The sequence below is a fragment of the Camelina sativa genome, chromosome 12 (genome assembly GCF_030686135.1).
Source record: "Camelina sativa cultivar CO46 ecotype springtype chromosome 12, ASM3068613v1".
NCBI lineage: Eukaryota > Viridiplantae > Streptophyta > Magnoliopsida > Brassicales > Brassicaceae > Camelina > Camelina sativa.
Window position 1 is genome coordinate 20,579,060 of NC_141891.1, and position 15,650 is coordinate 20,594,709.

At 36.7% G+C, this 15,650-nt stretch overlaps 1 protein-coding gene across 1 annotated transcript; it reads right to left on the reverse strand.

The window, feature by feature from the left end:
* Nucleotides 1–887: 887 nt before the first annotated feature.
* Nucleotides 888–13,791, reverse strand: LOC104732332 (protein NO VEIN). The gene is made up of 13 exons (XM_087476765.1): nucleotides 12,980–13,791; nucleotides 12,548–12,885; nucleotides 11,768–12,326; nucleotides 11,551–11,667; nucleotides 9,457–9,622; nucleotides 7,512–9,190; nucleotides 6,968–7,177; nucleotides 4,524–6,764; nucleotides 4,121–4,233; nucleotides 3,226–3,622; nucleotides 2,828–3,142; nucleotides 2,318–2,575; nucleotides 888–2,017 (listed from the first exon to the last, which is right to left on the reverse strand). Exons 1-13 carry the CDS (start codon nucleotides 13,748–13,750, stop codon nucleotides 992–994), a joined length of 8,190 nt encoding a protein of 2,729 aa, XP_087332891.1. The 5' UTR covers nucleotides 13,751–13,791; the 3' UTR covers nucleotides 888–991.
* Between the last annotated feature and the right edge of the window lie 1,859 nt (nucleotides 13,792–15,650).

The window sequence follows — 15,650 nt, forward strand, 5'->3', positions numbered from 1 at the left end:
TAAAAACCCAAAACAATAATTAATTCAGACTAATAATGAGCATCAAGGAAAATTAGATAAATACCTAAAAAGAAAATTCACATTTAATAGACAAGATAAAAACCCTGATCACACCAAACTTAGGAAAACAATTATTATTCAGAAAAATAAATAATCAAATAATACATAACTATCCCTTGTTAAAAAAATTACTAGGCATTAGTCAGACATGTGGGATAGATCTGACGCCTAACGAAAAAATTGAAGACTTAATCATAAAATATTTTTAGGGTTATTTATTAAATTAATAATAAAATAAAATATAAAATATTGAAAATATGTATAGTTTTGCCCCTATATACTAAAAACACCAATTAGAATATAAAACAATAATCTTGAACTCAAAATTGTGGTAAACACATGAAAAACGTATTTTTAAGACAATTTTATGATTCTGATTAAATTTTTAACATAATTTATGGTAAAACATCACAAACTATCGATCTCAATGTCTAAATTACAAAAAAATTGTTATATATTTGTAATCTTAAAATAATAGGATATGTCAAATTAGGCGGAGAGTAATCTGAGTGACTGAGTTTTTTGGAACAAGGTAATAGTTAGAGAATAATAGTAGTTAGGTGGAGCCATTTTTAGAACAAGGTAATCAATACTAGATAACTTAAAAAATCATATATCTTCCTCATTTAATTGATAGTTAAAATAAACAAATCGGGTTTACTTCGGTTTTAAATTGAGCTTAGTCCATTACTCCAATTGGTGACGGCAAGGACTATTTTTTTTTTTTTTTTTTTTTTTTTTTTTTTTTTTTTTGTCAAAAACTTTGGTGAAGAACATCGATATCTAGTTTGGTTTGGTTTGATTCTGTTAAATTATTTACCCATCTCTGTCTCAAAGAATTTAAATTAAAAATAATTAAAAGTATAATAATAATATTGTACAATGCCAAGAATCTGATCAAATTAACAAGAGAGAGCGATTGACTGGGTTTTTAAAATGAAACGTTGACCTCGTTTCGCTGGTTTGGCATGAGAATCAATAACCGGAGATGACCTTCTTGGCATAATTTGACCGGGTTTCTATGCTGTGTGAGGATTGCATTACTGTTGCCTAACAAAACATGAGCAATTATGTAACCATCCCCTTTCTCATTTGCAAACTGCCATTCTCTCACTGTCAAGTTGAAATAGTCTTTCAGCGTCGACACCGTTGCTTTCACCTCCACGTACTCTTTCTTACCACCTCGGCTTTCGATCAGTAGGTCGTAAGGTAAACCGGTTTCACTCTGGTCGTTAACCCATCTAACCAGAGCCTCATTGCCATATTTTGCAACAAAGTATCTGTACGCTATTTCTTCACCTTTTCTACCGGTCTGTTGCGCTTGTGCAGCCCAGGGTGTGCCGGTGTGAAGCTGATCTCTTTCGCTGAAGTTAACCGAGAAGGAATTGTTCCATTCATGAGGGAGATTTGGATTGAAGTTAATAGCAGCTTGATTCCCTGAGGTTGAGCCACTAATCGTATGCATTGAATGCAATGGGTTTGGCTCACTAGTTCGTGAACTTGTGCCTGCATAATTCTCATATCCAGAAGCCAAGTTGGTATCAGTCAACTCAACTGGTATTTTTTCCTCAGGAGCCTCTGTTCCATCCTCTTCACCGCTGCTATGCATACCAGAGGCCAGCTCTTGTTTAGAATCATCAACGTGGGCCTTGCTAGAACCATGTCCTGGTTTGGAACTTGAAGGTAACCAGCTCAAGCTTATTCCAGCTTTCTTCTTCGCTTTAACAGCAGACTTAAGGGACCAGATCTTCTCATCATCAGGAATCTGATGAACTTTCTGACTGTTCAGAATGAAAGATTCCATTTGCTCCTCGCTCAAACCAGATTCTGCCATTGTTTTGATCAAGTGAAGGAAATTTGCCAGATGCAGATCAGGAACCCCGTTGAAAAACAAACGAGACAGTTCCATGAACAAGGAATGGGAATCCAGACATGGTGTTGTGTACAGAGCTTTATCCTGAAGACAACAAGAACAAACATAATAATATATCAGTAAAAAAGCTGCACTATAAAAATCTGCATCGGATTAACATATAAGATTGAACTTGCATAGTAAAACTTCAAAAAAAAGCACATGCTAATTTTCCAGATTGGGAATAAACAACTGACGTATTACAAAACCATAGTTCCGGTCACATGGTTATGACAAAAGCAAAGGATACTTTGCATATCAGCAGAGAGGAGTATGAAATAGCCCCTAAAATCCCGCAATATTTTGTGTAAATAACGCAAAAAAGAAAAACGAAAGAAGACGTACATGTAGAAGAGAGCTGCATTTGAACTCCTTTTTAGAGCTAATGCCATATTGCGGTATGACATTCCTATAGCATAACTTATCAGCAACAAAGATTTGTAGACGCTTGAGTTGACTATGGACTGTCTTTTTTGTCTGGGTATACTTCACATGATGAACAGTATAGATATATCGCTGGGCATAAGGCAGAGCCCAGTTTACAAGTGACACTGTTACAGTATTATCTTGCGAACCTTCATATTTAGCTTCACGTTTTACCACCTGAAAAATACATAAACACCACAAGAGTGAATTGGAATTAAGGTTACATAGTAGAAACGGAGACACATATATCAGTTCTTCCTTGGTATATAAGCTACAAGATGATTTTTTTGGAGTAAGTGCATCAACACAATAAGAAAGGCTTACTCTTGTATTTCAGAGCAAATCTAATGTCCCTAGGAAGCCCTTACATGTACAACTAAGTGGCTTGCATTTTTCAATATATTTTTGTGAAGGAGAAGATAAGTTTACCTCAGAAATACTTGGAATGCCCAAGCTGTGCATGAGTCCAGACACTTTTGTTTGAAGCACCTCTTGCTCTTCATCATCATTTTCCCCAAAGTTAATAAACTCAATGTTATCCTTCTTTATAAATCTCTTCTTTAACTTCTCATCATCACACCAACATACGAGACCAAACGAGGAGTGCAAGGAAACCCACTTATCATTTTCAGTAGGAAGTACAGTGTACTCGAGTTCTGAAAGTCTCTCTTTAAAATGAACGACATCTTCGGAAGATTTGCCAGAATTCAAGTCATCACTCCACTTCAAGAAAATTTTGAAGACCTATAGGCATGAACTTAAAACTTTAATAAAGAAGAGCATAGATTGAAGATAAACAGGACGAGATGAATCAGTAAATAACTTACAGCCTTGGCAGCACATGAGGGTGACACATAATGTGCGAACTGCCATAGAATTTTAAGGTATTCTTGAAAAGGAGGCGTCTCAGGTACTCCACATCCATTCACAAAAAAGTCATGGAGACCTGGATAGATAGTGCACAACGTTTTCCTACGCAATGATTCCACAACACTGCTGATCTGCGAACTGATCTCTTTTATCTCGTTTAAAACGCCAGCAGAATCATTCCAGTAAACATCACCAAGTGGCAAGAATATTCCAGATATCAGATCATTCTGCCTACTTCCAATTTCATGTGGTACAAATACAGACGGGAGAGTATGAAGTTTTTCAGTTATTTTCTCCTTTGAATCAGCCATTTCATTCCACAAATATTTGTAAAACCTGGTAATCTGAGAGATGCTGCAAAATTAAAGACAAAGTTGTATGCTGTTAGAAAAAACATCAGGAAAGGACTGTCTCGTATCATCATCAGGGGGTTTTGGAGTCACAACAAGGGGTTGGAAAAACAAACACTTGACTAGAAGAAGCATGTTGTAACTATATAAAAAGAATAACAACTAATTGCAAAATAAATTACATGGAAAATTTATCTGAATCCCATGAACTCTGTTCATACGTACACATGAAAGCACTTAAAAAAAACGTTTAGAACTCAGCTCTCATGTCATTAGACCTGATATTTTAGAGCTAAAAAGAAATAAATCTCCAGCAGAAAATCATTTATCAGCCGTAAATCATCCAATGCACAATAGTGAACAGTGTTTAAGAACTTCCTTATTCGTAATAAAGTGGAAAGAAAACAAGTAAAAATAAATGTAATTGAAATCACAACACTCATCTAGAAAAGATGGGAGTCACTGTTTTTTTTAAAAAAAAGCAACATGTTGAAATTGCTACCTTGATTTAAAAGAGTCTCCACAGTGTACCCAGGTTTCTAGGATTTCCAGAGCATCATTGAGGCAAACTTTGGTCTTAAAACCAATATTACTGAGTAACTTCACACTTGTAACCTGTTCCACAGTAGCCCAAATATAGAGGTTAAACATCTAGGTAAGAAAACTCCTCAGCTCAGTAAGACACTGTAGGAGGTCCATATGGTAGTGAACTAGTAATCATACCAAGCAAAATTTAAGATATCAAAACAACACCCCGTCCCACAAAGAACCCAAACCTCTAGTCAAATTTCAAGACCATCCATGTAATATTATAAGTCCATAGATAAATACTCAAAAATCAATTTATTCACTGCGTATATTAGACCTAATAGTTATAATACCAAATAAGACAAAACCAAACCAACCTTAGGAACTGCATAGGGAGCGTTCAAGCCAAGTATTGACTTCACATCATCACAATCATGATAAAGGTCTTTTGCAAGATGCAATTTGTTGTCCATGCTTGAAACTATCCACTGAGAATCACAAATTATCCTCATAAATGAAGATTCTGATGATCTGATGACACCATGCGTACCCGAATAATAGTTAACAGTTGCTTTCTCATGGTAACAATCATCCCACAGTCTATCAAGGACTTCCAAAAGATACTTGCAACCTTTGCGGCCATTACTTTTGTTCAAGAGAGACAAGAGATCAGCTAGTTCCGGGGATTCCCAATCTTTGACAACTAACTCGGGAGATAACAAGTTGATATCATACTTTTCACAACGTGAAACAGAATAGAATTCAGCAATGCTCTTTTCAACTTGCACCACTTGAACAAAATCAGCTATTCCAATCTCTTGAAAAAAATCCCGCCACTCCTTCAATCCGCATGCATAAAATTTTGATGCTGGATGTTTCAAGTAGGTACCATCAACCACAGGCCACAATATATCCAAGTTTTTTGTAAGCTTCTTCATGTTGACTTGGTTTCCAAATTCTTCACCGAAATGAATTGACCCCTCACCTAGCTGTTTCAACCCATAATTTGACAATATCAGAGCTTTGCTTCTTAACTCAGAAATAATGTAGTTCCTCTCATTATGACAAATATGACAGCCAGATCGTAGATGTGTCATCACAAAGCATAAGTAATCAACCATCAAACCCTCCTCCGTACCTCTAATCCTCGCCTCAAAGGCTGGTAATATATGAACTTTTATGATTTCATGTGCTGACAGCTTTTGAACGCCAATTGCACAAAGCATGTCTGTGAGGTCATCTACACAGGATTTTTCATCAACAGAAGACGCCAAAAGAAGGGAATGATCAATGGTTCGGAGATTTCCATATAGCATAGGAAATGCTTCAAATACATCACCAAGATCTAACCCAGAGGTGTCATGGTGCAACCATACTGCACCTTCATCTAAAGAGGTGAACTTACCATTTGACAGGGGAATAAAAGGGATATTGTGAAGGTCATCTATAAGAGTCTTATCTATACCTAACTCTCCATTACCATGCCCAGAAGAACGGAATAGTATGTAAAGTTCAGTAATTATAGACGATAACCATGCAAATCCCATTGACTGCAGACAACCTTTCTTGTGACTCAATGAAGAAAGAATCTGCACCAGAGTCTTCGGCCCGTAGTCTTCAATGCCCAGTGACCTTGACAGAGAATCTGACAAAACTATATCTTTGTCCAAAAAACCCAAAGCAAGATGCTCCTGAAGCAATCCATCCTTAAGAAGAACCCTTATCTTTTCATTCCAGTTTCTTAAAACCTTGCAAGGAGGAACCCATTCTTCACCGTCTCCCTCAAGCAGCAAGCAATTTGTTGTTCTCAATCTAGATATAATAGAACGAGGAAGAGAAGAAAAGAATCCATGCACCTCCCCGACTAGAGGTACGAGCTGCATGTATGAGGACACAGCTTTACCCAGATTCTGGGCGAAAGAAGGAAGACTGCAAAAGGACCTCAAAGCATCCACAAACAAACCCGGAAATTCTGACAACAGCCACTGGTTCCAAGGACTATCCTCATCAACATCCTCCCTTGATGATGTAAGAATGAAATCCCCTTGTATAATAAATTTCAAACCATAAGTTCTTAGAGGAAGAAAAGCAAAAACGGGTTCTTGAATCATACATGATCTGTAAGTTCCATCTTCCATCATGTCAAGAGTGAATCCTATAGAAATATCTGTTGTCTGAACGCCATCACGAAGATTAGCAGCCTTTAATTTCTCTGATGCCACAAACCAGGTCATACTATTTTCTCCACATGAAACCTTTATGATATTCTTGCTCACAACCTCTTTCCTCATGACCAAGAGAGAATCGTCAAGCATGTTTCTGTATACTATGCACTGGAGGCGATGTAGGAAGAGTAGTAATGACGGATGAAGGTCTGAAAACATAGGTTCAATGTGATTCACTGTCGTTCTTTCAGAATCAATGGCTCTGAAAGGAAGTGTAATGCAAGTGTTCCATCCTGCATCCTTTAGGTGTAAAGCACGGCCAGATAACATGCTGATAAGCGATTCCATATCATGAGGAGGTACAACAGTCGGTAAAATATATCCAATCTGACCCTCACTTATATCAAACTTGAAATGGAAACCATTTGAGTGGATCTCAGGAGCATCAGAAACCTGGAAAGTGGGCCCAAGCAAAAGCGTTAGAAGGAATTATCTGAGAAAGAATTTGCTACGATTCGTGTATCACTTAGCTATATACATATGCCTTTCAAGCTGGCATGTCTTTGAAGACATGTTTTGGAATAGAAATTCCAAGGCCATTTCTTAGCTTAGCATACTATAATCGTAAGCTTAGTATAAGCTTGGATTGTACATACCCGAAACACTGACTTGAAGCCAATTCCTTTCTTCCCTATGTATCCACCAGATCCTTTCTTTGTGGATCGACCAACATCACACAGGGCCCGAATATTCTCAGGCATGAAGCCACACTCATTGTTTAAAACAACAATCCCGGTCTTTTGAAGAATGAATGTGAGTGTGGGTTCCACGTGTTCAGGGTACTTATTGTCATCAGCATTTTGAACCTGAAGCAACAATAGCGAGAGAGTAAGAGGATCACAAATGGAATGTCCATTAAATCTCTCCTGTCTAAAGGAATAGTTATAAAGAGACCTACGATGTCAAACAGGGATAACAAACATTTGAATACTCATTAACCCTCCCCATTATAAGAATAAATGATAACGGATTCATCTACCAGTTGACAGCATAAAGTTATTACCGAATAGCCAATCATCTTGGACAGAGTAGAACTCGGTCATAGGAACAGACATATGCATAAGATTGCCCCAGTGAACCTAATTATAATGCTTGCAAGAAGATTATAAAAAAAGAAAGAAAGAAGGTAAGAGTTCTCACGAGTTCAAGAATGAAGTGTGAATCTTGAGAATACAATTCCTGAGACAAACACTGAAGTGCTCTTCCTAACCGAGCATGTTGTTTCTGCAGCATATTCATCTCAGTACCAGAAGAAGTTGAGTCCAGCCCAAATTCATCCTGTCTGATTGAATCAATAACAGAGACTGGATTATCATGAAACTCAGGTGCAGTCTGGGTGAAAGCCTCCCCAACAGAATCACATAAAGTACCAGCATCACCAACAGTGTGACAAGATTCATGAGGTTCATTTTTGTATTCGCACGACTTCTCTGATATGATCATGCATCGTTGTTCGGTCTGAATTAGGTCATCCAATTCGGTTTGCACAAAACCTGCGCCAGAATCTAAGTTGGACAAAGCATTCTCCACTACAGCTGAGTTCGGTGAAAATGATGAGGAAAACTTATGGTAATCACTGATCCACTCAACAATGCCTAGCAGCAACCCGACATCATGAAGCATAATGCGCTGCTCTGTGTGTTCGCATGCAGACAAAACAGTTGTAGGAGCATCTTTAACAACAGAACGTAGTCCCGAAAGCAAGACATCAACAACTAAACTGCGAAATTCCCCAGGTAGATACCCCAGACAATCAAGAAGAAACTTAGAGGCAGCATAGTTACTTTTAGCCACTTTATTTCTCTGTTCTACTATCATCTTGTCCAAAGAAGTACTCGGCTTCACTGGCACATGCATGCGCACAACAGAATTCCTATCATTTAGCTCCACCTCCTCGGAATGGTTATCAAAAGAAACTTCAAATGCACGTTTTGCGTAGCATTTTAAAAGGGAAAATGGTAGATGTGTTCGTCCATTTAATGATATCAACGACAACAACTGTGCAGCCGTATGGTAAGCAGATCCTCGAAGAGCAGCCTCTAAGAACGAATCTGCTGTTGCAGAAGGATCTGTTCTAATGATCTTACCATCCCTTGTCGCTAGACACAACATATCTTTTGAATTAATCTCATTTAAACAGCCCATAAGAGGACCAAACTGTGGGGCATACCTAAGATCCCAGTGACACCATGAATTCAAGTCTGACAACAATGGAACTCTAAGCAAAACATCTAAAACCTCTTTGGAAGCAACAGCATTAAGAATGCTGCTTCTTGCTTCAGTATCATTTCCAACTGTCAGAGATTCTTCTAGATGCTTACTGGTAAAAGAATTTTCAGCTCCCAACAATGTTGCAGAAAAGAGGACACATTTAGAATAAGACTTCTTCTTAGCAATGATTTCAGTGAAATTTTCCTCTGAATCTCTTCCTACAACCTTAAAATTGATTGATGGAAACTGTTCTGCAAGCAGTCGAGCTACCATTTCTCTAGATATTACATTATCACCTGAAAATTCAGAAGCTTGTGAAAGCAAAAGGGTCAACAGATTCTCATTCACGTGGGCCTCCAGAGGAAACTCTTCCCGTAATTCTCTAGATAGAAACCTTTGAAGTTGTGTTGGTAGTAGTAACATATGTTTTTCCAAGAAAGTGAAAAACCCACCCCAACCAAGAGACTCAAAATTATGCACTTGAAATTGCTCTACCAACAAAACCTCGCAACTCTGTAGCTTCCTAAAGATACCAATGTGCTTCTCTCCAGAAAGATCATGCTCAAAATACAAGGAAAGTCTTCTGATAATTTCTTCAACAGTGTTACCTAATAGATAAAATTGATCAGATTGCAAAGTGTAAGAGAATTGACTAGCCCCAAAAGACTACCACAGAACCTTATTAGATAATGCATCTCAAGAAAACATTTCCCATTCTTTTATAGTTCCTTAATCGTATAACTTGGATAACTAAGGTACTATCATGATGCTACAGTGTAGCTTGACCATAATTTGAAAAAGTACTTGGCAACAAATAACCGAAATTAAACATGCAGAGAGCGCAAATGAAGATAGAGAATAAAAAAATACTCACTGTGTTTAGGAGGCATAACATGCTGAGTTTTGCTTAACTCACGGTTTTCACTTGGGTTAATTTCACCAACTTGATTTCCTGAGCCTGTATTAGTCGTGTCACTTAAGCTAGTCATTTGCAAATTATCATATATGCTATCCCACATTCCACGTCGTAATGAAGTTACCTGCCAATGTAGCATAAGAAAAAAATGAAGCAAAAATAAGAGACAATGGGTATAGGAAGCTCATCTTTAAAAAAATTAGAACCAATGCATGCAAGCAAATGAGAAAATATCAGTAGAACTGAAAATATCCTGCTTTAACATCTATGTCATACTAGATGTGTCGGAAAATATATGTTTTGTCCATACATTAATTATTACAATTAAACATAAGATGAAATGCTTCCAGGGCAAGTTAGCTTTCAACTTAACAGATAATATTTTACAACACAAAACAGAACTCTGCATATTTCATTTAATATAGCAAATTGGTATCACTAAAGATGCTCATTCTACCGTATTTCAGTGAGAGGAAAGCATAGTCATATGTAGTAAAAAGAAAATCACAGAACAAACTGATGATCTTGATTTGACAGAGAAAGGTAAAGTCAACCCACAGAAAAACATCTATACTGTTCCAAAAGTAACTTAAATGAAGCCCATAACAGAGAGAGATAAAAGTCGATCTACAGAAAACATAACTCTTTTGCCAAACAATATGTGACACATTTCAAATTTTCTAATCTATATCCTACACATTTTTCTTTATTTTTAGCTGAACAAAACAATTCATAATGAAGTAAACAAATCCGTAGAAAAACTCCTTAACAAGGGGGTAAAATGAAGTTACTACTCAATTACGGCAAACATCTGCAACTTTTCCTTCAGCAAAAGTAAATGAAATGAATTAATTGCAAAGATAAAGAGATACAATTGCTTGAAACAGCTTTCCCACTGCACCTAAAGACTCTTGTAATGTTGCGGTTTTATTTTCGTCTGATTGTCAAGAATAAACAAAGACAATTAAAGAAAGACAATGCAGACACTTCTCGAACATTGAACAAGATGCTTTTTGCACAAGGCACGAAACCAGGTAAATTTTTTTTGAGATGCTACAAACTCGATGTTAAATTTCAGGTGTAAAAAAGGAATAGCAAGGAAATTTCATAATAGTAACATGAGATGTTGGAAGATTTTCATTAGTTCATTTAATAGGGAAACAAAGAGATGAAGTAGGGGCTGGAGGTGACAAGGGGGTAAAGTTTTGAATGATCCACAGTGTGTAGTATTTTTTTATCCTTATTCAGCCTGCCTCAGTGACATTGTGATTTATCAAAGAGCAAAACTGAACTAGAGGAAGTTTATACATTTGCTGAACTCAACTCCAAGACTTTGCAACTGGGTGCTACGTCTTAGTTCAGGAGCAGGGAGGCTTGAATTACACAGAAACAAAAAAAAAAGAGTACGAGAAAGAACAGAAAAACAACAAGAGCAAAACCAACATTAAACCAAGTAACTGTAGATGTATGAGCGGAAATCGTCTAGCTTTTAAATCCAGCAAAACTTCCAGAATTTGAAAAGGAGATATAACAGAAAATAGTGAGCCTGTGTTACACAGTGAAACCATCATATATCTTTTCAACCGGAAAAAAGCAAAAAAAAAGGGAAAAACAAAAAGGGTAAAGTAAAAAAAGTAAAACTGAGGAGTGGAGTAAAAAATGAGTTTGAATGTAAATCGGAATTGCAAACGTGAAATAATCTCGCATCCTTCACTTTGAAATATATGAGTAGTTCACACAGACCTAGACAGAATAACCACATCATTTTCCATCTTCAAAGTGACGGAAAACAACAGCTTTTTCTTTAATAAATATTTGATAGATGAAAAAAAAAAATCTTAAATTTAGTAGCCAAACATCCTTTTGTTCTAATCCAAATTGGGAGATAGGATAAAACAGCTATTTTGCAGAGAAAAAAAAATACATCCTTGGATGAGGACGTCAGATTAGGAGGCACTAAACGAGATTTTTACTAAAATTCTTCAATTAAATTCAATGAAAGGAAAAAAGAAAAACGCAAAAAACTTTAACAAAAGTAATATGACCACTCACAGCGACATTTAGTAATCCAACAAACGGAAATGATGACATTGCTTTAGCTCTTTTAATCTGAGCTCGTCGTCCTTCAGAGCCCCCCAAGTTGTAAAAAGACAACATCTTCTCGACAAACTACAGTAATAAAAGAGAGTATTAGAAAATAAACGAACATGAACCTACGGTGTATTTGATATATGAATCAAACAGTCATCCAATCTCAATATGAACTTACGGTTGAAATGCTTAGCTCTTTACATGTGTCCTTCCAAGTTGAAATAAACACCCTTAAATCTCCTTCAGAAAGTGTGAAATCAGCCTCATCGACACTGAAAACCTTCTTAGCATCAGAATCATCAGCCAATTTAAGTATCTCTTGTTTTGCGTGTCCTTGTGACTTAGAGGGGGCTTTTCTAAGCAGTTTGGACGAATCAGATTTTTCGTGATTACGTTTTTCACCCTTCCTTTTCTTATTGGAGCCCCCAAGCCGCTTCATCTCTTCCGCAACAGATGGATATGGACAACTATTGATATGGTCAGAACTATTAAGATTCCCAACCTCATATACATTATCACTATCATCTGAGCTTGATGAATCAAATCTTGTATGCTTGCCACAGTAATCCTTATGATGTAAAGCAAATGAGTCAGCACGCTCAGAGACAGTTAAGGGTCTATCTTGCCGTTGTTTCTTTGAGGAGGGGATGTGATACTTTTGATGCAGCTCAGTCAGTAAGACTTTCAATGTTTCACCTTCTTGTCTCTTCGCGTCTAGAATGAACGATACATACATCCTACAAAAGATGTACACATAATCAGCTAATACAGTTCATACTAAGAACAAGCTGAGAACCTAATCTAGTAATCTCTTATAAAACCAGATCCAACATTTGAAAAACCAAAAAAAAATATTCTAAGAAGACATCTCCTTGATCAAGTTTTATAAAGCAAGCTTACTGTACTATCAAAATAAGTTAACTCATAAGCAAGTTTAGAATCCAGAGAAAAATCATACCGCAAGCTCTGAATACGCACACCAAGCTTTTCCTTGCTTGTAACTGACTTTTGGCTTGCAACAAAATTGAGAAATTCATCGAGCTTAACGTCTTCTGTCATATAAGTGTGCAGATAGCTATCAAGAAATGATATTATCTCCTCACTAGTGATCTGAACTGGGCCAGTAGAACTGGATATGGATGGAAAATAGAGCAAGACTAGTGGATGCTGAAGCAAAGGTCCCAATTCCAAATCATCGAAAGAATCAACAAACTCGTTCCGGCATATTGCCGCTTCCAAATCATACAGGGTCACGATTCTTCTAGCCCCAACGAAGCAGTGAATAAATGCATTGATCTACAAGAGATACACCAAAATCTTTTTCCTCAACATAAAAGCTCTGCAGAAGAAGATAGACATAGTCCAGATATGAGAAAGTTTCCGTTCTTACCTTGCCTTCAATGGCCATAAGTTGACGAAGAGAAGGAACATCTTGCATTTGAACACCCAAGGAACGCCAAGAATCAGCCTGAAGTTCTTCAAGAACCGCTCTGGACACTCTAGTCGAAGAAACACTCTCTCCAGCAGCAGCGACTGCTTTACGCGTCTTGTTAACCGCCTTATCAATCCGCATAACTTCAACTTTGCGCTTCGGTTTTGCGGATGACTTATCCAAAGACACATTATGAGTAGAGATGGGTAGAGTCACACTAAAGGAATTAGCACTCTCACCAATAGCAAAATCAGAACTCGGGGGGACAACATCAGTCCCCTGTACAACAACCTCCTCTTGCCGTCTTCGTTTAAAGGAAGAGCTTTCGAAAAGTTCGTGGCTTTGAGAGGAGGTACTGATATCGTTGTTACTAGGCAAAGATGATTGAGGAGGGAAAGAGAAGCTGTTCTGGCTATGGTTCTGAAGGAAAACATTAGCGTTAGCTCCAAATTGGTGAGGGATTTGTTGTTGATGATGGAAGCTAAGATTCTGGAAATTAGGGTTTCCGAGGGAGAAGTCTGGTAAACTAGGGCGGTAAAAATTCGCCGGAAACTGAGGGAGAGGGTATCTAATAGGTTGTTGATTGAAATTGGGAAACAAGGGATTCGCCTGAGGAAGGTATCCTCCTCCACCGGGAACGGTGTTGTTGATGTTTCCGTTGCCTCTGCCACTTCCACTGTTGTTAGTGGAGGCGTTTAGAGGCCACGAACCGTCGCGGTTCCCTTGCATTCGTCGGCTGAGGGGAAAAATTAAAAAAAAAAACGGTATAGTTGGAGAAGAAAGGGTTTAAGAGCGTCTCCTCTCTCTTATATACACGATGAGAGTGAGTCTGTGTCTCTCTCTTAGCTTCAGAGGGTTAGGGTTTAGGGTGACGCGTCCGGTTTTGGTTCCGATTTTGCAAACCGGAATTCGGGTTCCGTGATTCTTAGAAAGGTACTGATATCGTTATGTATTTGGTATTCCTTACACCAAATCTCCATCATTCATTTGATGAGAGGGTTTTCTCGTAATAAAAAAATTATTTATTTTGATTTTTTGGTGTCTTCAAACTTAAGAATGATAGATAAGGTGAATATGTAATATTCATTTTCCATCTATGTAAAGCTAATAATACTTGGAGAACACTCTCCTATACTTGTATATATTGTATATATTGTATATCTTACAATTAATGAATACAAAAGTAACTCACATCATTATTCAGTAACACTAGATTAGGATCCGCGGTACAGGGCAAAATTATTTATAACTAAAATATATAAATTATAAGCTGTATTTGTTGGTTAAATATGTTATAATTATATAATAAGTGATATTTTTCTTGTTTAAACCATATAATACCGCAATATATTTTATTTTTTACATAATATTTATTTAATCAATTTAATTAGATATGTATTATCTGATACCGACAATGATAACAAAAAATGAAATGATTTTTTACCCGTGTAACACCGAATTAGTGATATTTTTTAATTTACATAAATATCGATAAAACTCGTCCCGCTATATAAATACATCCCGAGATATTTTAACTCACACTATATCATCTTAATTTTTAATATATATTGTGTACATACGGTATAATATTTATCATATTTAACTTTTTAAAAGTTTTAAATATTTATCATATTTAACCTTTTAAAAATCTTTAAAATAAAGAACCGGAATAAACCAAATAATTTTTTTTAAAGTTTGAATGCCTGATAAATCAAGCTTTCTACTCATTTGTATTTGAAATCATTTTGCTCTCTTTTATAGTTTGACTCTGAACCATTGCCCAATTTTTTTAAACAATGTGGGATATTGTACCCATATGTTTTTATTCATCTATTGAGTAATATATGTCTGTTTTTAAAATTTTGTATTACATCATATGCATGAAAAATCACAATTTTTACTAACTAAATGTATTATAGAATAATTCAAAATAATTTTAAATATAAATTCAAATAAAAATGAAAGGAAATCATATATCTATGTTTGAATGAGGTAGAAAGATTTCCTTATTTTTATAAATCTTACCTATAACTAATTTTGAAATTTTTGGTAACTAATATTAAAGTTAATGCATTGGATGCTAATTGTTTCCAAAATGAATTTTTTTGTCAAAAGTTGCTGCAAAAATACTTATAGATGGTATTAGGGGTGTCAAACGGGCATGCCCGCGCCCGAACGGGACCGTGACGGTCCCGTATTTTCAGCGATCCGCCGCGGACAGGTCCGCCACGGGCGGCGGGCAACGTATCTCTGCCCATGCCCGCTCCGCCTAGTTTTGCGGACTAACGGGCATGCCTGCGGGCTTTGACATCTCTACTAAAGTGGGTTCTTGTGGAGTGGGTTCTAGACGTAATGTAAACAAATTTAGTATTTTCAGAGGTAAGTAAACTAGACGTAATGTAAAGCTTTGCGTCTCTAACTCTAAACTAGGCCGAACGTTCAGACATGTAATAGTTCTTATCTTTGTTTTAGAGTTAGTTATATATAAGAGGGGAATTTTCTCAAAAAAATTGCTTGCAGGCTCTAAACCAGCAAATAACTGTATGCTCTGTTATTATCTTTGTATGCTCTGTTGCAGACATGTAGACATGTAATAGTTCTTATCTTTGTATGCTATGTTGCAAATAAA